We start from the raw sequence: 25031 nt of genomic DNA, 5'->3' as shown, positions 1-25031 counted from the left end.
TAATTGAGGCGTTTTGACTGCTGAGCATCTCGTATTGTCGACAGTTGTCCTGACTTATTCAAAATGTAAGTGTTATACAAACCTCTCTCACGTGTAGATTCTCTTAAAAATTTTTGTTTTAATGACGGTTGTGAAAGCTGTTCATATCCTGTAAATTAAGATAGTATCTGATACATTCGAGGGTTGATGGATTTTTTAATTTTAAAATATATATTCAAATGAATCAATTTGCTAGCTAGCGCATAGTGTCGCTCAGGGTAGCAGGCTGACTGTGTGGTTCACACAATTGACTTATGATAGGAGGATTTGCTGGCAGTCTAGGTTTAAATCCTGCTAGGTTTGTGCTAGCTGGTGCTTCACTGGGCAAAAAAACTAAACAACCATTGCTGACGTTCCAATAAGAGATTCTAGAGAGTGACTGTAAGCTCCAACCTTTCTGCACTTTCATACTTAAATAAATTATGTTATGTATTATCCAAAGCAAACCCTTGACATGCGATTTAAAGATTTAAACAAAACAAAAAACAAACATGAACAATTCATGTTAGATTGCTAGAACATATAGTACCAGATATATTGTTGTTATTTGCACTTATCATCCTGTCTGTTAACACTATTTTTTATACTTTACAGATACTGACAGATACTGATATAGATGAACAGAAATAAAAATGAAGATTGGGCTCATAATATTACTGATTTTGGCACTTTTTTATGTGGTGATGTGTTTTGTACCAACCTATTTGCCAAAGAAAACTTTGAATCAGAGGTCCGAACTTATCATTGAATATTTTAAACTTTATTTCAAATACACCGAGATTCTAGGATTTTTATTAAATAGACATGAGATTTTGTTGTCAATGCGGCAATTATATAGATTCCTAAAGAAGTTTAACCTAAAACGTCGGGGATTACAACCCCACAGTTATTATAATACAATTCACAAAGAGCTGAGTACTTGTGGACAAACTATGGGTTAAAGATTTTTGTGGCAACGGCTTCAAATTAATCATAATGTGAAGACAACTCATCATAAAGTTATGGAGGTAATGAAGATTTTAGATCCTTCATCTGATCTGAGAAGAACCCATCGTCTCAAAAGGCGTGTTTATTGTGCGAAAGGTCCCAACTATATTTGACATTTAGATGGTTATTGCAAGTTAAAACCCTTTGGATTTTGTATCCATGGTATTTTTGATAGATTAAGTAGAAGACTGATCTGGCTAGAGGTATCGGATACAAACAATAATCCATTCCTCATTTCAAAGTATTTTTTTAAATTCCCTGAAGTCAATTGAAAAGGCACTTCGTATCATACGTTGTGATGCTAGAACAGAAAACTCTGATGTATGCCTTTTACAACAGTTCTTTCGGTACAATGCAATTGACGCTTTTGCAAAACACAAAAGTGTTATAATTGGTAAAAGTACTTCCAATCAGAGAGTTGAACGTTGGTTAGGCTCTTTACGACAACAAGATTTACAGTTGTGGCTCAGCTTTTTTAAAGACTTGCGTGATTCTTGACGATATGATAAACTCGACCCAGTCCATTCTGTTTATCTGAAATTTTGCTTCATGGATCTAATTCAAACACACCTTGATCGACTTGCTCAAAACTGGAATACTCACGCTATTAGACCCCAAAAGTATAACGACCTCAATCATGGAAAACCTGACGTAATGTTCTATTTACCCAAGCTATTTGATAGCCAAGATTTCGGTACAAATGTTGATATACAAGACGTAAATTGTTGTCAACGGATGTATTCCATTCCGAAGAACAGAAATAAAGACTATAAAGAATTGGCTAAACTCTTGAAACCGGATTTACAAATGGTACATGACGCTGAAACGGCATTGCAATTGTTTTTCGAGCTCAATAAATGGGTATGGTTAGCAGACAACCTGCGACTAAAAAGACAATGCAACACGACTACACAGCTGTAAATATATAAATAGCTACTACAAATGTATGTAATTATGTCTCCACAACACTGTCAAACTGGGTTGAAATAGTTCATCACCGCTTTGTTCTTTCTACATGGATGGAGGATTTTGAAATAATTTAGCACAAATCATAAGATGTGTCCCAGTATAAGACACATTTCCGCACTGAAGGTCAAAGTCAAACTTAGAGGTTAAACGTCCACTTCTATATGAATGAGTGGATTTTGAAATAACTTGGCACAAATGTCCACCATCACGAGACGAGGTGTCGCTATATACAGCCGCAACCCTGAGTTGAAGGTCAAGGTCACTTTGACAGATTATAACTAATCTGTTATAACTTCTTTATTATTTAAGCCAAAGTCTTGATGTTTTAACAAAATTTCATTTGGACAAAAGCAGCCTTCGTCTGAAATGTCAACATTTGGTGTTGACCCATACTTGACATTGGCCTTTATCATTAAAGGTTAGAGATGTGTCTGCATACCGGGTACATCTTCTTACGATGGTGAACGTTTGTACCAAATTATTTCAAAATCCCTCCATCTAATGTACATAGATGATACTACTGAACCTATTCCGATAACTACCGCTATATCGCACTCATTGGTGCCGCAGATATCTGCACCAAGCGGTCTGCCATCCAGTGGAGAAACCGGTACTCCTACAAAGCTAGGAAGACGAACAGAGACAGCCTTTTTCTGTGGAACATTAATAGACTATCCTCATTGATAATCGACAGAGATTTCTTTTCTTTTTTGATCAATTATGATATCATTCTTATGTTGATATATACAACTTTTGTTAATGTCCGCACCTCAAATTCAATAAAATGGCTAAACGTCATAGTAGTAGCGTACTTATATATACACTTGTTCATGTATTCGCAATAAATATTTCAATCATGACAATAATGAGCTTGGTGTTTTGGATTAATCACAAGAAACTCACAACTGGAACAGTCAATGACATTTGTGTTTTGCATATAAAAATACGAGAATTGCAGATATGGCTTATTTCGAGGGATCACTTTGTTCTGAGATTTTTATTACCCACGCGCCCACGTATGCTGTTGTAAGATTGTTGTTGTAATCTATTTAAAAATATATACATGTAATTGGAAATTCATCAATCAATGTGTCCGACCAAATTTGACAGACAAGTCCCAATCCAAACAACATACTGTATACCATTTCTAGTTTATCTTACAACATGACGATGACTTTAGGTCAACTTACAAGTTTAATTATAAATGTATGTCTAGAACAAAGTTCGCCCGTGCCTGCTCCTGTTTCATTAACAAAAGTACAAAGTATCCGAGTCTCTTTAAATTGTTTTCAAACAGATAACATCAACAATATTCAAGCAGCAGATGATGATGCGACATGGTAAGTAATGCCTGCCACACATATTTTAAAGTAACAAAGTCAATGGTGAGTGTCACAGTACCGAACCAAAGTGTGTATATATATTAGAAAGTTTGAATGCTTAAGATCAAAGCACTTAGATTATATGACCATTTAAAGTCTTTGCACTTGTTGGTCATCGTTACCACAAAGTGACCTTTCGACCATTAACAGAATAATGGATGTGGTATGTAGAACTCATGAAGGTGCATTTACATAAAAAGTTTGAAGGTCCAAGGTCAATGGGTCAATGTCACACTTAGAGGTCAAAGGTCACATTGTGGTGTAATGTTTCGTGTCTCGAATATAAGTCATTCACTGATGATTGGATTTTCATATAACCTGGCAAAAATGTTCTACCAGATGTTTTGACATCACACAGATTCCTCGCTTCAAGGTCAATGTCACACTTATGGGTCAAAGGTCACATTTTTGTAAAACATTTTGTTTAAGGAGTAAATGATGATGGGATGTTCAAATAGCCTAGCCAAATTTCAAATATAAATAGAAATTGTGCTGCACGCCCAGGTCCCTCTTTCTATGGCAAAGGTCTTAGAGGCCAATTCATGAATTGTCAAATTGTGGTGCATTTTTGTGTCATGTTGGCACGGCATCATTGGCAGTTGTATGTCTCACATCGGCATGCAACTTCATCAATGAGGTACATACAAAGGTGTTTTTGGTTGCAAAGAAAAAGACCTCAAATATTTCACTTTTATTTCTGAAACTAATTGTTTCATTTTTTTAAACTATAGAAGGAACACATAAACAAAGCAAGAGATGTTCGATAATTATTGCCACATGACCATTTTCTGGAAAACCAATAAAGATATTATAAAGATTTGTTTTGCACATTAAAGAATGTTCTTTCTGTTGAAGACTACGTATTTGTTTCTTTCTTTTATCTTGCAGATAACCATTTGATATTTTGCCCAGTTGAATTGCTGATATGCATCGTGTATTGATTTTCGCAACATTATATGGTTGAAAAGCACAAAGATAAATGACTAGCAAATGCAATAAAACTTTTTATAACATCTCATTCTCTAATAGTTTTCCAGAAAAAAATCGAGTTACAACACTTTTCGAACAACCCTCGTTTTATTGGACCTTACAACGACCCATACAACTACACCTCCCTTCTTTCCAAAATAAGGACATATACCATTGTCTTTCCTCTTTAATAAGATTTTGCTGATATTTACTTCATTTCACTATCAACATAAAATCCAAAAAGTTGTTCAATTATTATTAAACTACATACGATGATCAAACAATGACAAACAACAACGATAACAAATTAAATTACGGTGCATAGCATAAGCTTTTGTTACTACATGTAAAATAAATGTTGTTTTAAATAAGTTATATGCAGTGTGTGCGTTTGAAGAAAAAACTACACACCCAAAGCTTAATTACATGAATATCTATAACTTGGAATGCACATTGTGATGAAATTTAGTAGTTTACATAAATCTGAATCTGTTTAGCAATAGTTAACTGAAGGTACGTTATAGGAAAGATGATCAGACGCACTGTCACAACATTTAAATTAAACAAACGCAATCTATAACAAATCGAGAAAAGTACTTAAAACGTAGATTATATTAAAATTAACTGTTACAATTCAATGAACAAAAATAATCTATGTAAAAACTCGTTGTCTGCCATATTTCATTCAAAAACGCGCCGAATTATCATGTTCAACAGACAAGTCAAAAGTCACAAGTCAAAGGTTATAAGTCACAAGTCAAAAGTCAAAAGTCATAAGACACAAGTAAAAAGGGCAGGTTTATGCTTCCATAGGTTTCAGGTATGTTTTTTTAAACGTTTTAAATAATTTCATTGAGATTTGCCATGGAGAAGAGGATGTGTTAAGGAGGAAATTTAATGTTATTTTGTATAATCCCATATAGTGGTAATATATCACAGACTTCAATTCCACAGTGTGACTGTGTGTTTTGTGCAATCTGCTATGTTCTAAATTTGTTCTAAATTTGTTCATTATATTAGTGCATATATATTTTCTGTCCTCATCACAAAATCTGGCCAAACAAATAACTATATTTACAAGTAGACAGGAAATACAAGTTTTACGTCTTTTAATTAAACATGTATCGCAATTAAGCATTTAATTGAGCTAACACAGAATCAGTATTTCTCTGAATTACTTGGACTCTGTTGACCAATTTCACGAAGAATGGCAGGTGCTATGTTCATACACAAAAGTACAAAGTTGACTTATAATTGTGATCGAGCACCATTTGCATTTAGCATCACTGTCTTATTGTGTTGTGTATTTTAACAATTGAGAAAAGAACACTAACGAACAAAAATAGAATAAGAACCAGTTAGATCAAAATATCCTACTAGCATTTTAAATGTTATAAGTTTTTTTTGCACCTTACAATCTTTATAAGACGGAGCTAAGAGATTTATCCATGTTATATACTATAAAGATTTAGATAAAGATAAACTTGTATTTCAGATACAACTACTGGACAAAAGGTAACGGGGATGAAAAGCCTTGATGTTGATCTGTGTCTTCCTCAGTATACTGTTCGGTATCACCCAAGCTACCGTGACCAAGGTACCCTCAACATCTATAACAAATAAAATTCTGCTGATAAAAGAATACTTTCGTAAAGGTTTTAAAATCTATGAAATCGTAGCACTTTTACTGGTACGCATGGCGTTACGGCGTCATTAAATGAAGATAATTATTAAACGCTTAGATTTAAAACGGCGAAATAGAATATATACTCCTCTTGAGATTGTGTCTGGTGTTATAAACAGAGAAAATCAAACAAGTGGACAATGCATAGGATACCGTACAATGTGACGTAAGTTAAATCCTGGATTACCACATGTACGTCAAGAGGGACGACGTCATGGAAATAATAGGAGCGCTTGATCCAGATGGTGTTGAGATGCGGAAAGAACATAGCTTACGCCAGCGTGTATACTACACCAAGGACCCAGTTTTACATGGCATATGGACGATGACGACAAACTTAAACCATATGGATATGGATTTTGTACCCTTATTTATACTTCAGACACGATTCTACAGATGCGTTTGCTGGTACTGGAAGTGTTGTAGTTGGAAAAAGCTTATCTAACCAACGTATTGAGAGGTGGTGGTGTACATAACGACAAAAGGGAATCCATTGGTGGATTATTTTTTTCAAAGACTAACGCGATACAGGTGTATTTAATTATCTGGACACGATACAATGTGAGAACTTTAAATTTTGCTTGTCAGTGAATGACCTTATTTATTTCAAACATAATTACATGTAATTATATATAACATATATCATTAACACACATACTGAATTTTAAACATAGATAACTATAAACATGTACATCAAACATTCATGTAAGTTGATATATAAATAATTTTGTGAATATCGTAAAAATGATGTTCATTTAAAATGAACAAATAAAAATGTGGAGGTTTTCTTTTGAACATTGCCAAAAGATATGACTTTTTGAGACCTATTTCCGCCACATTTTGAACATGAAAAATGTTAAAAATAAAATATGTTTGATATTTAAAGAACATATGTGTATAGAGTAAGTAGAAAAATAATATCTTATTAATGTATCTGTAAATGCAAAAGACTAGAATATTGTCATCACAAATATTTTGTAAGCTTTAAAAAATATCTTCTGATAGCAATATGTATGATACATATAGTGCATCTATTATAAAGTACTAGCCCCTGCAAGTAGCTTGAGAATGAATCACAAAATGTCGAGTTATGTATAACAACAGCCATTAAACAACTGAAAAATAATAGGTCAGGGGGGTCCAGATTGTTTGATAAATGAGTTTTTTACTACAGGCAAAGATGTTTTGAAGAATGTGTTTTATATATTGTTTAACAAGATTTTTGAAATTGGGTATTTTCCGACAAGGTGGTCTGAAGGCTTTGTGATTCCACTGCATAAAAAGGGAAGTGTAAACAATGTGGATAATTATCGTGGTATTACACTATTAAGCAGTCTTGGTAAACTCTTTACACGAATTATAAATAATAGGTTGAAACTTTGGGCCGAAAAATATAATGTATATATAGAAGCACAGGCAGGATTTAGGGCGAATATGAGCACTGTAGATAATATTTTTGTACTAAATGGCTTAATAACCCATATTCTTAATCAAGGGAAACAACTTTTTACTTTGTTTGTTGATTATACAAAAGCATTTGATTATGTAGTTCGTGAAAATCTTTGGATCAAGTTAATACAGTTAGGGCTTAGAGGTAATATTTTCAACATTGTAAAATCAATTTATGAGTCTGTTAAGTCTAGAGTTAAGTATTGCAATAAGTTAAGTGATGAATACACATGTATGCTGGGCGTGAGACAAGGGGAGTGTTTATCTCCCTTTTTATTTTCCATGTTTGTTAATGATCTAGAAGATATATTCATTCATAACAAGGCAGATGGAATAGATGTTGATATGTTCAAAATATTTATGTTGTTGTATGCTGATGACATTGTGATTTTTGCAAATTCAGCCGAAGAATTGCAACGTAGTATAGATATTTTATATGATTATTGTTTTAAATGGAAGCTTAAAGTGAATGTTTCTAAAACTAAGATTATGATATTTAGAAAAGGTGGTACTATTCCTGGTGGGCACGATATTTAATTATAATAATGATCCCATTGAAATTGTTAGTAAGTTTTGTTACTTAGGTGTGGTATTTACTACAGGAGGTTCGCTATTTACTGCTCAAAATACATTAGCTGGGCAAGCACAAAAAGCTATTTTTACTTTGAATAAATACTTACATAAGTTTACCTATATACCTCCAAAACATAAGCTAGAATTGTTCGATAAGCTTGTATCCCCTATCTTGAACTATTGTTGTGAAGTTTGTTGTTTTGCAAATAATTTAGCTATTGAGAAAGTACATTTGCAATTGCAAAAAAATTACTTGGTGTAAAAAAGTCTACACAGAATGATTTCATATATTGCGAGTTAGGCAGAGTATCATTTAAAACTATACAAATGTTTAAGGCTATCAAATATTGGTTACGACTTTTGCAAGCAAAACAAAACAAATATATCTTTATTGTTTATAATTTATTGAAGACGGATTTAGTAGATTGTGTCCAAATAAAACAAACTGGTGTGTACATTATTGAAAGATTTACTATGTTCTCTTGGATTTGTTGATGCGTGGATTTTTCAAGGCGTGTTGGTAATACCGAAATGTTTCTTTCTGTGTTCAACAAAGATTAAGTGATCAATTTATACAGAACTGGAATGCAAGACTTAACCAATCAAGTAGGGCTCTATTTTATAACACAATTGCATCATTTAGATTTTCAACCATATTTGGGATGCTTTAATATTCATAAATTTTGTCAATCATTTACTCGTTTAAGGGTATCATCTCACAGATTACACATTGAAGCCGTCGATGGACCAACCCACCAGAACACCTATTAGTGATAGAAAATGTATGACATGTAATAAGGTAGAAGATGAATATCATTTTATTATTGAATGTGTTAATGTACATTGATATTAGGAAAAAATATATTTGCCAGAAGAATATTGGATACGGCCTAGCATGTATAAATTTGTAGATCTTATGAACTCAGAAAATAAGAACATACTTAAAAACTTAGGAATATATATAAACAAAGCATTTATTATTAGAAATACTTTGCTATATGATAAACAATGCAAATTTGTCCAGTTGTAATGTTCATGTTAAAAAAAAATTGCATAATATCCATATGATTTGTCTTGCACTTTCGTTTCGGCAAGACAGATATAATTATGGAGAAAATTAAAACGTTGTACATAATTATATATAATATGTTTTCTATTGATATGAATGTCATGTTTATATGATAAGGTTAGCAATTAAGTCAGCTCGAAGGTCTCTTTGCAACTTAACATGAATAGCCAAATCACTTTTGAAATTGGACTTTCGAAGTTTTCAAAAATCCAAAATGAAAGATAAAGATTTGTTACAATTATTAAATCTGCAATTGATGCGAAGGGACTTTAATTTTTTAGGATGTGTGTATAAATATATGGCAATGCGTTTATGTATTAAAATTCAATTAATTTACAACAAATTTTGCATAAATGGCTCATGTAATTGATATTTTGTTTTTTGTATGTATGTACAGGTATATGTGTGTATGTATGTTTATATGTATATATAATAGATCTATAAGTTAGTGGTTCAAAGATCAATTTTGATTTGAAAATGTTTATTATGTAACTACTTAAGAATATTTTCGGCTGGTATTGACTTTATCAATCAAAATTGATCTTCTCCAAACTTTTTCTTTTTCTTTTTTTCTTTTCATGATTGTTGATATTATGTATATATGTTTATGTCATACACTGTTCGTTATTGTGCATGATTTATGTCCGCATGGGCTTTAAAGCCTATTGGAATAAAATAAAATGTCTACTGTCTACTGCCTACTGTATAAATTTTGAATATAAAAGATGCATTGCTTTATTAGCTTGTTGGCTGATGTGTTGTCTGGCTTTAAGGAAAGATCCGGTCGCTGAAAAAGTTAAGCCTAGATAGTGATAACTGTCGGTATTTTCCAGACTATGTTCTTCTAAGGTAAAATTATAGTTATTTCGATGACTTTTGTTTTATTAGGAATTTCTTTTAATTTCCATTGATCACAGTACTCGTTTAAATTTTTTAAAATGTTTTGAAAATTAGAGGGGTTATCTGAAACTATAACAGTATCGTTGCATAGAGAAATATCAATAGTTTAAATCACTGAAAACGTCATCTTGCTCTATGCTGGCAGCAACGTTACCTTCCAGATAGGATTGTAGGTCATTCAAGTAGAGAGAGGAGAGGATCGGGCTCAAATTTTCTCCTTGTCTCACGCCTATTTCTAAGGAGAAGAAGCTGGACGTGTTTCTGTTATGAGAAACACATGACTTAATGATTTGTACATATTAAAAATGACTCTTAATAACTTACCATCTATGAGGTTTTGAGTGAGCTTATGCCAAAGTCCAAAACGCCAAATTTTGTCAAAACATTCCCAGGTAATTCAATATTATCATTATTACACAAATAAGTCTCAGCAATACATAAAATGTCAACATTTAAAAACTGAACACATTCGCTTCTTAAAATAAAATTGTCGCTGTCTTTAACGGTAATCCACTCATTTACATTCCAGAAACCGGAAGTCACCTATCTTCTTCCTCCTCGTCCTTGCCTCTATATATCCTTGACCCCTTTGACCTCCATGTCCTTGTCCTCTGTTACTTTTCCCACGACCTTGCTGACCCCAGTTTATATAAAAATAGACTTAAATAAGAATAACATTTTGTTCTTGCATATGAGCCTACATATTTTTGAAATAAGTCTCCAGGAAACTTACGTAAATGAACTTACCTCGTCTAAATCGTTGTCATATTTTTTCATATTTTACTTGAAAATGATGAGGCAAGCACGTGGGACAATTACAATAATCAAAAGTCATTATAAAAAAAGTTGAATAATTATATAAGTCGAAACTCAAAAGTGACCCTCCACGGCTTCCATACGTTTCCTTGCCTAATAATGAAATTATGTTTACAAAAGATCCAATTTTCTCAGATTGAATATGTATAACTAATTTCTTAACTTTTCAAATAAATTTGTTGGAGGAGTTTCAAGTTCTTTAAAAATGGTCTCAGGAAACAGTTTGAAGGACATGACATACAGAGGGCAAATATTTAAAACTCCACGGTTGTAATCAAACTATAACATTTTTTAATCAAAAATTCTTTAACGAAAGGGATATAACTCTTGAAAATAAAGATGCTAGACTTTTGAATACTGTCATGCATGACGTGAGTCTTGACAAAGTCATGCATGAGTCTTGACAAAGAACAATTTTTTTGGGTCTAAAGCAGATATAAATTTTAAAGTAACAAAGAAGAAAAGTAAACAAACACTAATTTTTAAATATGTACCATTTATAGAAGCGAAGTTCAAATGACAATAATAGTGGAAACCCAGGCGCTTATACTTGAATTTGAAGTAGATCCATGAAGAAATAAGAAACTTGGGAATTAATTATGGAAAATGGACTCAAGTTTTATAGACCTAATAGTGTCATATTAAAATTATGTGCGAGTTTAAAGTTTGAAGTAAAAAATGGTATATATATATATATAAAAATAAAACAAAAAACACAGTCCATGAGTTAATTTATTTAATTATTTGCCAACCGGTTTCTCTTATGATCATCAGGGCAAATGTGACGTCGTCGCATAGTAACGACGACGTTTTTGTGTACGCATAATCTAAAAATAGTAACGTCATTATATAGTATTAAGTTTTGGATTAAAAACATCAACACATTTGCCCTGATGATCATAAGAGAAACCGGTTGGCAAATAATTAAATAAGTTAACTCATGGACTGTGTTTTTTGTTTTATTTATATGTGACTTTTTTCCGGCACTTGTTTTCATTTTTTGTATAATATATATAATATATATAAAAATATAAATATATATATATATATAGGTTTGTGAAAAATATTTGCATCTACAAAATACCTTTCAAAAAACACTGGATCCAAAGAAGGATACAAGAACGTGGAAAAAACAATAAATTTGGAGAAAATAAACGTTCATACAGTGCTAAAGTATAAATACCCAAGTACTTTCGGCGTATTATGCCTTCATCAGGGGTGTATTACATGTATAATGTGCACACAATCGAGCACAAAATCTCAATACGTGTGTACTGTATAGTATCAAAAATTGAACTGAAACACAGTCGCTAGAAAGGTGATAAAATTACATCGATTATGAATAGACCGTTATTGAATGGTCATTGTGTAGTACTTTACAAAAGAGAATATAGCCTGCGGTCAATATGGCATAAACTCGGTTAAATATATCTATAAAACTGTGTTTAAAAGAAAAAAAATATATATATATAAACTAAAAAAATAAAACTTCACATATAAGGCGTTTTGTGTTTTTATTACTATAAGTAAGAAAATGCAAGTTACAAACAGTATGATGTTATATGAAGTGGAAATTTACGATAAGGTGAAAGTAAAAACGAAGCTCTCAGGCAAGGGAAAAAATAGCCCTCCCCAACACCGCCTGATGACTAAAGTTAGGTTTTAAACTATGTCAAGAATGGGCGAGGATAAGTGTGTAAATTAGTCTCCTTTATTGATTCCTGATGGCTCTAGCGTATTCAGTCGGCGAATCCAGTATGTCTCGCGTGATTTCCGTGTTATATCTGACCACTTTGTGTTATGTTCAATACAACAGAGGGACACGTCTTTAAAACTGTGTCCCTCAAGGTGAAAATGTTCAGCAACTGGGGATCTGTTAAATTTTCGCGTTTTCCAGTCAGAGCGGTGTAAGTTCATTCGTTTATTTAATGGAAGTTTGGTTTCACCGACATATTGTTTGTTACACACTTTGCAAGAAATAAGATAAATAACGTTAGCCGTTTTACAATTCATTATGTCTTTGAGAGATGTTTTGGCCCCTATTTTTGAAGAGAATGTTTTTGTAAGGAGCATGACAGCACAGGTTTGGCATCTTGGTGTGCCACATGGTCCGGACTGACCTTCTTTATCTGTCATTATTGGTCTCAGTTGGGCTCGAACAAGTATGTCCCTGAGGCTTTTAGGTCTCCTATATGCAATGGTTGGTTTAGTTGGGAACATCTTGTTAAGTTTCTGTGAAGACTCAATAATAGGCCAATGTTTGTCAATGATGGCTCTAGTGTTAGGTAAGTCTGGGTGATATGTGAGTACAAATGGAATTTTATTTTGTGTAGAACCACTAGATTGATGTTTGTACTCTAGTAAGTCCTTCCTGTGCTTGCTGTCTGCATTTAAGATCGCGTTTGCAATGTCTTCTTCCTTGTATCCTCGCTTCCTAAGATGTTCAGACAGTTCTTTTGCTCTGATATAGAACGTGCTGGGATTTGAACATATTCGTTTGATTCTCAAAGCCAAACTGTATGGTATGTTCTTACAACAGTGTCGAGGGTGGCAGCTGCTTGGAAGAAGGTATTGATGTTTATCGGTGGGTTTTGAATACAAATCAGTAATTATATGATTGTCTTTAATATGAGCTACTGTGTCGAGAAAAACATGTTGTTCGTTTGATACCCCTGATGAAGGCATAATACGCCGAAAGTACTTGGGTATTTATACTTTAGCACTGTATGAACGTTTATTTTCTCCAAATTTATATATATATATATATATATATATATATATATATATATATATATATATATATATATATATATATATATATATATATATATATATATAATGCTATTTTGTCTTACAAATTCAAAGAGAGATTATATGTAGAAATATATATGATTATGTCATTGTTAAACTTTGAAATTGAAGTAGCGAAACAAAAAACAGGAAAAATTATATTAGTGACACAATAAAATTGAAAATCATTTTTCGAGTTTTATGCGGGAAATTCAGTTTAGATAATACATTAATTTGTTCATGAAATGTAAAAATTAATTGAAAAAAAATGCATGCCCTTGCATATCTTTATGATATGTGATTATGTACTGTTTGAAAAATGGGAATAGATGCTTGCGTTAAAACTAAAATGGGATAAATATAATATTTACTTTGATAGGATGTATGCGTGTTGCTTGTCTCTATGTGTCCGCGCATGGTTTGGACTTTAGCATAACACGTGATATGATAAACAATTGTTGATAAACAATAGATAACACAGGAAGTAAAATTAATATGGCAGGTAAGTAAAAATGAAATTTAGTGTCAAATAATTTGAAATTTAGTTTCAAATAATTTCATTTGTAAACTTTAAAACAAGATTTTCTTGGAAGTTCTTTTCTTGTACATATCCTTGTATCTTTCACAAGACGTACGTTTTCTATATCTAAGACTAAACATATTTGAGCCGCGTCACGTCAAAACCAACATAATGGGTTTGCGTCCAGCATGGATCCAGACCAGCCTGCGCATCCGCGCAGTCTGATCAGGATCCATGCTGTTCGCTATCAGATTCTCTACTTGCTATAGGGTTTGTAAGTGAACAGCATGGATCCTGATCAGACTGCGCGGAAGCGCAGGCTGGTCTGGATCCATGCTGGTCGCAAACCCATTATGTTGGTTTTGTCGTGACGCGGCTCATTTTAAGTTTTACCCTCATCATGCTAATTATTGTACTTATCCTATTTTCTATGTATCTATTACATTCCGGATGGAGGGGGCGGGGAGTTCTGGTGTTAACCCCCCCCCCACCCCCCCACACACACACCCATAATCAAGCAGCCAACACTGTAAAGTTGTTAAAATATATCTGTGTTTGATAAGATCTCGTATATTTTTAAAGATGAATTGTTGAAATTTTAAAAGATGAATTATTGTAATTTAAATTACATTTCCTCATTCACGCATTTAATTAATTTGGGTTTTTTGAATGTTTGGTTACTAGTACACATCGGAAATACAATGGGGTTGGTACACAATCTTAAATAAACTTTACTGAAGTAAAAAAAATAAAACATTACGATATGCAAAAGAAAACTTTTAAAAAAATCTCAGAAATAAGTTGAAAATCGTATTTTATGTGTTATTCTTAGCACGATTTTTGTGGAAAGATGTTGCAATGATTTTCAATTTTGTTATGCTGTATGGATGATAACAAGATTCAAACTATTCTACTATTTTATTATAACCATTTAATACGTGTTGTTAAGACCAGGGCTCAAGTGAGAATGACCAGGTATCAGAGAGGCATGATCATATATATAACATAGCATTAATGAATATCAAGTAAAGGGAAGTAATCCCATTAACTGTACAACTAATCATGTAAAGAGTTATCTGATCTCGATATCATAACATCTCCCTTTGTTTGAAATCTGAGAAGCTCGCTATCAATGTCAATTTATTCTGAGAAAGCATCAAGCAATTAATATAATGTCCATGTCAAGACTGACATCAATTAACGAATTTGAGATAAACGCATTTAATTATTATGATAAATGCTTTCATATTGTCAATATAATCTTTGTAATTTTTCTGTTTATAGCACAATAAACACTACTGCAATTTATGGCTATTTGTTCAATGTTTATATATACATTTATTTTACACAGACTGAGTTATCTTTGGTTTAACCTGCCTCCCAGAACGTGTTACATGGGCATGCTGTAACATCCTTTCTGAGGCAGATTTCAAATCCCTCAAGGTCAATACCCCCTTAAAGAAGCCAACTGTCAAACTCACTGCTTACTCAGGCACTGACATTAAGGTTATATGAGTAGTAAATCTCTCATACAGCTACAAGAAGAAATGCACAAAACTTGTAGAATTTTATGTCGTGAGAACAAACAAACCCTCAATCCTAGGTTTACAATCATGCCTTGACTTCAATTTAATTCAAATTGTAATGTCCGTAGACCAGAATGAGCAAATGAGTAAAAAAAATTATCAAATCATAATAATTAAATGCGTTTATCTCAAATTCGTTAATTGATGTCAAATTCGTTAATTGATGTCAAAAATGGCTTTGGAAAATTACCTGATGCTTGTCCGATCAAAGTAGATCCCAAGTACTCTCCAGTAATTGATCCTCCCCGACGCGTTCCTGTGGCTCTTCAGGGCAAGGTTAAAAAGGAACTTGATGCTATGGAAAAGGCTGGAATCATAGCCAAGGTCACCACACCAACAAATTGGGTGAATAGAATGGTCGTAGTCAATAAGCCACATTCTGATAAAGTAAGAATTGTAATTGACCCTAAAGACCTTAATAAGGCAATCCATAGGTCACATTATCCTACAAAAACCTTAGATGATATTTTGCCGCAGTTAAAATCTACAAAATATTTCACAAAACTTGACTGCAAATCAGGTTACTGGTCCGTTGTTTTAGATGATGAATCATCATATCTAACCACATTCAACACCCCGCAAGGTCGTTATAGGTATCTAAGATGTCCCATGGGACTGAAATGCAGCCAAGATCTTTTCCAGCAAAAGATGGATGAGTGCTTAGAAGGCTTACTTGGTTGTTGTGTCATTGTAGATGACATTCTTGTTTATGGTTCAACTCGAGAAGAGCATGACATAAACCTAAGAAACTTACTTGATAGGTGCCGCCAAAAGGGCATTAGGTTAAACGAAGACAAACTTGTTGTTTGTGTCTCGGAGGTAAAGTATTTTGGTCACATCCTCTCAGCTACCCCGAAAAATGTAGGGCTATCCAAGAGATGGAAGCGCCTAAAGGCAAGTCTGAGCTTAAGACAATACTTGGCATGATAACTTATCTATCTAGATATGCCCCAAACTTGTCCGAGATCATTCATCCACTCTCAGAAATATTAAAGAAAGATGTCATTTTTCGCTGGGATGCTCCTCAAGTTCGAGCATTTCAGAAAGTCAAAGACATACTTACTGAGTGTCCAGGCCCAGTGTTATCCTATTTTGATCCAAATAAGGCACTAGTACTTCAGTCTGACAGTTCTCAGCATGGCTGTGCTTCTACTTTAATGCAAGATGGAAAACCTATAGCCTTTGCAAGCAAATCCTTGACCAACTCAGAAAGATAATGGGCCATGATTGAGAAGGAACTTCTTGCCATAGTATTTGGCATGACAAAGTTCAGACAATATATCTACGGTAGGTACATAACTGTAGAAACAGATCACTTACCACTGATCAGTGTTCTCAAGAAATCACTACACTGTGCTCAAGCAAGTTTACAAAGGCTCTTCTTGCGTTACATGGTTATGATTTTGAGTTGCAACACATAGCAGGCATTCTAATACCCATGACTTGCACATTGTCTCGGAAATTTTTGCCAGATACTTATACAGAAATTTCCGAATATTCTAATATGCATGCTCACTTCATAACAAAAAACTTGTCATACACGGATCAAAAACTTATAAATATTACTTATGAAATAAAGTCAAATACTATATCAGATCCAACACTCACGGCCTTTAAACAAATCATTCTTCAAGGCTGGCATGAAAAACGCAAAGATTGCAATTCTCAAGTTCTAGAATACTGGAATTATAGAGATGAACTCACTGTTGTAGATAATATCATCTACAAAGGTCAAAGATTGATTATTCCTAAGTGTCTAAGATCTGAAATGTTAAATTTGCTACATAAAGGTCACCCAGGTCAGGAACGTAGCTTCCGCAGGGCACACAATTCTATGTTTTGGCCTAACATTAGCAAAGACATAGTGCAGTAAGTGCAACAGTGTTCTGTATGTGCAGAGCATCAAAGGTCAAATTCAAAGGAACCCTTGGTTTCACATGAAATCCCTAAGTACCCATGGCAGGTAATAGGTACTGATGTATTTACATTAGATAACCAAGACTACTTGTTAGTATGCGACTACATGAGCAACTATTTTGAAGTTGACATGATTAAAATACAAACAGTAGCACTATTACATGTATTAAGTTAATGAGAACTTGGTTTTCAAGACATGGTATTCCCCAGAAAATAGTTTCAGATGGTGCTAGTTATTACACATCACAAGAATTTAAAGAATTCACAACTAAATGGGACATAAAGCATGTAAGGTCATCACCTCAATATCCCTTAGTGAATCATGCGTGAAAAAAGTAAAAACATTGCGCAAGATGGGACAGACCCTTTGATAGCAATTTTAGAATAACGTGCTTAACCCCGCTAAGCATAGGTTATTCTCCCACTGAAATAAGGACATTTATACCTATGTCTGAAAAGAACTTAACACCCAAAACAACAGATTTTAAGAGAATACATGTTGTTAAGACCAGGGCTCAAGTGAGAATGACCAGGTATTAGAGAGGCATGATCATATATATAACATAGCATTAATGAATATCAAGTAAAGGGAAGCAATCCCATTTAACTGTACAACTAATCATGTAAAGAGTTATCTGATCTTGATATCATAACAGGATAAAAGTTCTAGAGAAACGGAATGAACGAATGATCTGAAATTTTGCTCACAAGTTATAAGTCTAGACCTACATCAACTGCAAAAAATATTTCCAGTCCTGTCGATTAAAAAAAAACCTCAGTGCATTCCATTTAACATCGTGCCAACCTTTTACCGAAAGTGACTTTACTTTACTTTTAGTAAATATATTTTATCATTTTATTCGTCTGCTTCAGAGAAATCGAGGACACTGGACACGTACGGAGATTTGCCCCCGCCATATACTCCAGTTGAAACAACTTCCCATCAACGGCCAACATTGGTTGTAGGCGCTAATTCAAATGTGTTTCATAATGGTGCACGCTTTAACGAATTTGCAAAGCCAGTTATACCAGTAAGAAGATTGCTTCTTCTTAATAATCTTAATAATGTTTGAGTATACAATGTAAATTTAGAAAATTTTGCATGGTAGCTATAACAGTAAGCTTTACACCCTTTTCTTAAATTTGTGTTAAACGTGCCCAGCTTTGAATTTTAAACAGCATTGTTATGATATCGATAATGGTCCGATTCTCTATTGTATCAATACACCAAAATAAAATGTTCACTTTAATAAAACTTTTAATGGAATTAGAAAAAAAAATCCTTTTTAAAGTTTTGAAGACGTGAATGATTACTTTCCAGCCCCCGCCCCCTGGTTGCCGCCCGAACCAGTATCAGCAGATGCAGATGGAGAAGGGACAGTTCAGTGTAGTGTTAAATGATACTCGGGAGTCTCGGACACAGAACACATATGGAACATTCTGACGGCCACTGAACACATATGGAACATTTTTACTGAACCATTCCTTTCTGAAGGAAGTAAATGACTTAGGGTTTCATTAATAAAACGCTAACATTTCATCGATAACTATATCATGTATATGACAATGTATTGTAAAACAATACACGTCTTCATAAAATCACGTGATCTTGGAACAATAGCTCCGTTTATTATCATTTTTATTTCATATTAATTATAACAGAAGAATAAAATAGTCTTGAAAATTTTCCATGTTTTATTGTGAAATAATAATAAAAAAACAACCTGGATGCATTTTTACTGGCATCTCTGGCTCGTCATTTGCTAGATTTAGTTGAACATGTTATTAAAAGAAAACTATTTACACGAGCGTGTCTCTGGCATGAATTACAGGCTCCGAATTCAATAAAACATTATGTGCATAACTTATCAAAAAGCTATATGTTATAATGAGTTATTGTCATTTGGTTGTTAAAGGTCTGAATTGTTTTGCCAATAATATAGGCCTAAATAGCAATAAACATTATTTTTTTTCGTTAAAAGGTTTTTTTTGTTATGAAAAAAGTTGTAAATCAGAAGGATAATATATTAAAGTTTGCACGGGTGTATATAAAAATGTCACGGGTATTTGAATACTTATATATAACTTTAATACCTGTGTATAAGATACCTTAACTTCTTTTCTACCACTTAGTCTCCGGTACAGTAAACTTTATGTCTTCAAATGTATAGAAAAAAGTTTTAAACTTGAGTGAAATAAATGGAAACCTTTATATGTATTGAAATAAAAAATGTCAGGTAAGAAATACATGTTCAATATTTTAGTATGTCAAAGTTAACCTCTTATTTTTGTTTACAAGTTGTTTACTTGTAAACATTTACAGCGTTTAATAAGTATTTCGGGTGTTCAAATTCTTAAAAATGAATATACATAGCCTATTTAAGTTATTAAGTTTATAATATATAGAAATATAGTAGAATAAAGCTCGTTGGGTGTTTTGATTTATTAGTCTGAACATATTTGTACAAAATTTAAACTTTTAATGGTTTGATTTAGATATGAACTTTGTGATCACTGAGAAGATGTAAGTCTTCCTATAGGTGGTATTATTTAACACTTTTAGTCCTATATAAGATGTACTAAATTTTATATAATATCGATTGACTATACACATCGTAATTTGAGGCAAAAACAGGTACACCACATAGTAGTTTATGGTTTAATTGTAATGTTTAAAATGGTAATCCATTCTTCATTTATTTTATAAATATCTTAATATGTGTATTTCAAAAAATACTGTTGTTTTCTGAAAAAGTAATTCAATTCTATTCAATCCAGTTTTTTGTCATTAAACAACACGTACATTCTATAGTCAATATACAATAGTTCAGTAAATAGTATATACGACAGTTGAACAAACAGAAGTGGTCAATGCTATGTACATTTAAATAAGAAATTAGGTCACTACTGCCAGTCCTTTTATGAATAATCTAAATTTAGTTTATCTAAAATAACGAGCAGAGCATTTTATTTCAATCGTTACTATTTAGATATATATTGATCCTGGACGTTAATTGTATACCGTCAATGTCTCTAAGTAGTTATATATCTTTTTAATGTACTAAACAGTTCACAGTATATAGTAGGACTTATTATTTATAAAATTCAAAAGAATCTTAGTTTGTAAAATATTTAACAACAGTCTTTTGACCATATCAACGAATCAGTTGGCTACGGCAGCAGGATTATTTCTGCCAACAGTTTTGATGACGAAGCGTTTAATTATCATTCAGACGTTTGTTTAAAAGGCGACAATCCCATACGTAAAATACAATAATAATGATTTTCTCAACAACCAAAACATCAACAAGTTTTCTACAGCAACATACTTTTTATGCCGCTCTTTATACATAATTCATCGGCTTAGACTATTGTTATAGCACACAAGTTTTATTTTACCATTTTAGATAAATATCGCCTTCCTGACTATGAAGAGTCAGCAGTGACGTCTGCCCAATATTCTGCACCTACTCAAACTTCTGTATCTCAACAGTATACTGTAACTGACCCCGCCGGCACCCAACAACGTACAACGTTAACGCTAGACGCGTCATCAGGAGTGTTTCATAAAGGTGCCCGCTTTGACGAGTTTGCTAAACCCTCCATACCGGTAAGTATATATAATTATTGAAAACTATCGAATATTATATTAGGATTTTATACTAAGACTTTTCTCACAGAACTGTTTTCCCCTTTTTTTATGAAGAGTATTTTTTAAAAATTTTAATCGGTCGTTTTTGCAACCGTTACATTTCAATTGCTTTTGTTTATACTTATTTTCTATTATAAAACAGATATCGTTATCCCTACATTTGGAAAATTTATTTTACAACACTCAAATTAATGAAACATATTATTTATTGAAGCATTGTTTGATATTTTTTCAGCCCCCACCACCCGGATGCCCGCCGAATCATTTTCAACAAATGCAAATGGAAAAGGGCCAACTTAATGTAGTGATCACTAACTCTAATGCTAAACATCATTATGAAAACCACGCATTCGACGACACCGATAGCTGACACATCGCGTGCGCGTTTGAACGCGGGTGCACGTGAGCGCGTGTGAACTTGCAGGCATTTATTAAATCGTGTGCGATAAATTCATTGTGATATGTCCATGATTTTTATGTGAAAAAAACGACAAAAAAGGTGTGTTTTGGAATTCCTAAATAAAAGGTGTAACTTCACCACATCAGAACAGCCACACATGCACTCAAATTATAGATATCTCGTGCTATCTTTACAAACATACAGTTTTACATAATGTCCATTTCTTTTCTTTTTTTGTAATAAAAAGTATTTGAGATTCTTTTTAAAATATTAGCATATTTCGTGACATGTATGTTTATAAATAGTCCGTCACCGAATAATATTTGACTTTGATGACGAGAAAGAAATAGATATAACTGCATGTTATTTTTCACCAACAAATTCTCTCAGAATATTTAAAAGTTTAAATACTAACCACGGGGGACCAACCTGATATGTGCTTCTATTTAAAAGATTTATTGGTTTACGGTAAAACACATCCAGTTCATTTTTGTTGAATTATGGATAGTATTTCACTGAAAACGAAGGTTAGTTTAACAATTTTGTGTTATTTTGTTAAAATATCAATCCTCTTTGAAATAAAGAACATCGAAATACTATTTGACAAAACCAGAAAACATCAAACGATAAAAAAACTTGACCTGTATTTATGTTCCACATTTATACAACCCTTATTTTGTCCGTTCTTTAGGAATCGGCAAGGAATGAAGACCTGCATGAACCCACGACAACAAAAATATCTAAGACCTAAACTCTAGGATGACGGCATACCAAACTGAATGACAAGATGGGAATTGGAAACTATCAGGGAAATATAGAATGATCGAATAGATTTTCGATTAAAAAAGTTTATATGTAACAAAAATAATTTGAAAAAGTAACCTTACCGTTCAATTTCATTAAATACTTTTCACAAAAAGGTGTTTAAGTATCATGAGTATATTCTATATATAGCAAACCAACAAATCTATTCTCTTTAAATTAAAGTGCCCTCACACATAAACACGACCTTACTGCGACCTGAAAACTAGTAAAATAGCATTTTTCTTTCGAAAATCGTTGGTTTTCTTTCAAATTTCTCTCGCAGACGGTCCGGGGCTCTGCAGTCTAGTGTTCAGTACGTTTTCTCTATGTCCTCAATACGATCCTTCTACGTCCATGGCGTTTCCACTGCGACTGTATTGCGTCCCCAAGGCGACCCCACGGCGATCATCGGCGACCCAGCTGCGACTGTGCTATGTTCTCTGCGTCCATACGGCGACTCTACGACGACTATTGCGTTTGTCCGGCGACTGTCCTGCGACTGTACGACGACCCTACTACGTTCTTGCTACGTCTATAAAAACAATACTTTTTACCAGTAAATTTCATTCGGAGTCTGACCTTACGGCGTCCTTAGTACGAGTGTACTACGTCTATTGCGTTCTTATTGCGTCCTTACTACGCAACCCACGGCGACCTTACCAGGACTCAGCAAGAACGCAGAGTTTCTGCGACTGTTTTGTGCATGTTCAAAATAGTCGCCGACGGTCTGCGACCTTGTGCGTCCTTGGGTTCCTCGCTACGACCTCGCTGCGTCCCTGCTGCGTCCATGGCGACTGTGCTGCGTCCTGGGTCGTAGCAAGGTCGCAGTAAGGACGCAGTAAGGTCGCGAGGTATGTGTGAGGGCAGTATAGAGAAGCACATGCCTGATGTTAATACAAGGTTGACTCCGAGAGAATGAAATTTGATGGGGAGCTTCAGATTAAAGTCGCGCCGGCCGCTTCTTTGACTTCATCAGCTAGCTTGTAATGTACCGTTCAGGATGCAGGACATGCTTGATCAACAAAATTAATAGTCCTTCTTTTCAGACATATGTATACAAATGGACAGGAAACTCTAGAAACCTAATATATCTATATATAATGATTATTATCTTTATCTACAGTTTAGTAATAAAGAATTCGATTTTATTTTAAAGAAATTATATAATTAAATAATACGTACTCGTTATTGAAACTAAATGCCTTAGAAAGTTCTACCAGCAATGACTCATTTTGAATACTTAAAATGTACTAAGTTGTATTGTTCTGTACCGGTCAATCCCGGGGGAAGGGCTATGGATGGTAGGGGTAATAAGCAAGGATTTTAATATCTCATCGGTATTCGCACTGCCGGACTACTTTGGTAATTTTACTTTGGCGCCAAATTTGGTCATGTTGACAAGTGATTTTAGCAGGGACTTTGCCACCTGACTGACTAACCTGATGGTCTAGTTGTTTGAAAACCTGGTGTTCCTGCTTTTCCCCAGGAGTGAGACGATGGTTAAAATTGACTGGTCCATTATTTTGACAAGGATCTAGATCTATAAAATTTACGAATATTTTTAGGTATATACAGAACATTTGGGTAAGGGGGGGGGGGGGATCCCAGGATCCGGGATCGTATTAGATATATATGGAAAACTGATTAATAAACTAGGTATTTCTGTTGATATTTGTTGTAGCAAACGGCAATAAAACGTTAATTAAATCATTTTAGTTAAACGTAGATCTAATATTTACAATAACGCATCATGTCGATAGATAACCAATGACACTTAATTACATGGCAAATAGTCATGCAATTACCGAATTTAGACGACCCCGGTTCCCCCCTAACCCTACTGTAGAATGTTTGAAATAATTCGGATTACGATATCTTTAGTTGTAAATAAGAGTTTGTATGTAAACTTTTTGAACGATCCTCGCACGGCTGTATACTAATATTGTGAAACGGACTATAAATATTTAACGCCCAAAATTTGCACTTTTGAATGTAATGCATCATAAACTTTTGGAATTAATAAGAAAAATAAAAAGATAATTTAATTGAAAATAAAATGATACTATAGATTGTTCACAACCATGATTGATAAAAACAGATGCTGGCAGATAATATCCGTTTTCAGTGACATAAATACCACTGCACACTTTATATTGAAATGTTTGACCTAGTTTTGAATTGAAGACCTTGTGGCCTAATGGATAAGGCGTCGGCCTCCGGAGCCGAAGATTGTGGGTTCGAGTCCCATCAAGGTCGGACTTTTTTTTCGTGATTTTTTTATTATAGTTAAGCTTTCTTTCCTAAACAGCTATTTACTTTGAATTTTATTTGTCAATACTTTTGTATATTGCCAACTGTGTGCAGTTTGACACAGTTCTTTTTGACTTTAACATCTGTCTAATTAAAAATTGAAAGTCATAACTTGAAAGCAGTACAAATCCTTTTCAAGAAACTAAAACTACAGTATACATGAAGTAACCATATCCTCAATTCCTCATTACATGAACTAACAATGCCATATAATA

At 33.5% G+C, this 25031-nt stretch overlaps 1 protein-coding gene and 1 non-coding gene across 2 annotated transcripts; both read left to right on the top strand.

The window, feature by feature from the left end:
- The first annotated feature begins 19646 nt into the window (after positions 1–19646).
- LOC132757014 (uncharacterized) lies at positions 19647–22073 on the top strand. Its single transcript, XM_060748189.1, has 3 exons — positions 19647–19887; positions 21058–21260; positions 21538–22073. Exons 1-3 carry the CDS (start codon positions 19881–19883, stop codon positions 21670–21672), a joined length of 345 nt encoding a protein of 114 aa, XP_060604172.1. The 5' UTR covers positions 19647–19880; the 3' UTR covers positions 21673–22073.
- A 2616-nt stretch (positions 22074–24689) lies between these two features.
- Trnar-ccg (transfer RNA arginine (anticodon CCG)) lies at positions 24690–24762 on the top strand. The gene has a single exon. It is a non-coding gene; the product is annotated as a tRNA-Arg (tRNA).
- The last annotated feature ends 269 nt before the right edge of the window (positions 24763–25031 follow it).

This window comes from Ruditapes philippinarum, unplaced genomic scaffold, assembly GCF_026571515.1.
Source record: "Ruditapes philippinarum isolate M1 unplaced genomic scaffold, ASM2657151v2 ctg114_1_1_1_1, whole genome shotgun sequence".
In the NCBI taxonomy this organism is placed as follows: domain Eukaryota; kingdom Metazoa; phylum Mollusca; class Bivalvia; order Venerida; family Veneridae; genus Ruditapes; species Ruditapes philippinarum.
Note: the sequence above shows the minus strand (reverse complement) of the source record. Positions and strands in the feature narration are given on the sequence as shown.

Excerpts from the sequence above, each read along its gene's own strand:
- LOC132757014 (XM_060748189.1), top strand. Across the intron at positions 21,261-21,537 it reads TTGCTAAACCCTCCATACCG|CCCCCACCACCCGGATGCCC; the intron begins GTAAGTATATAT and ends ATATTTTTTCAG.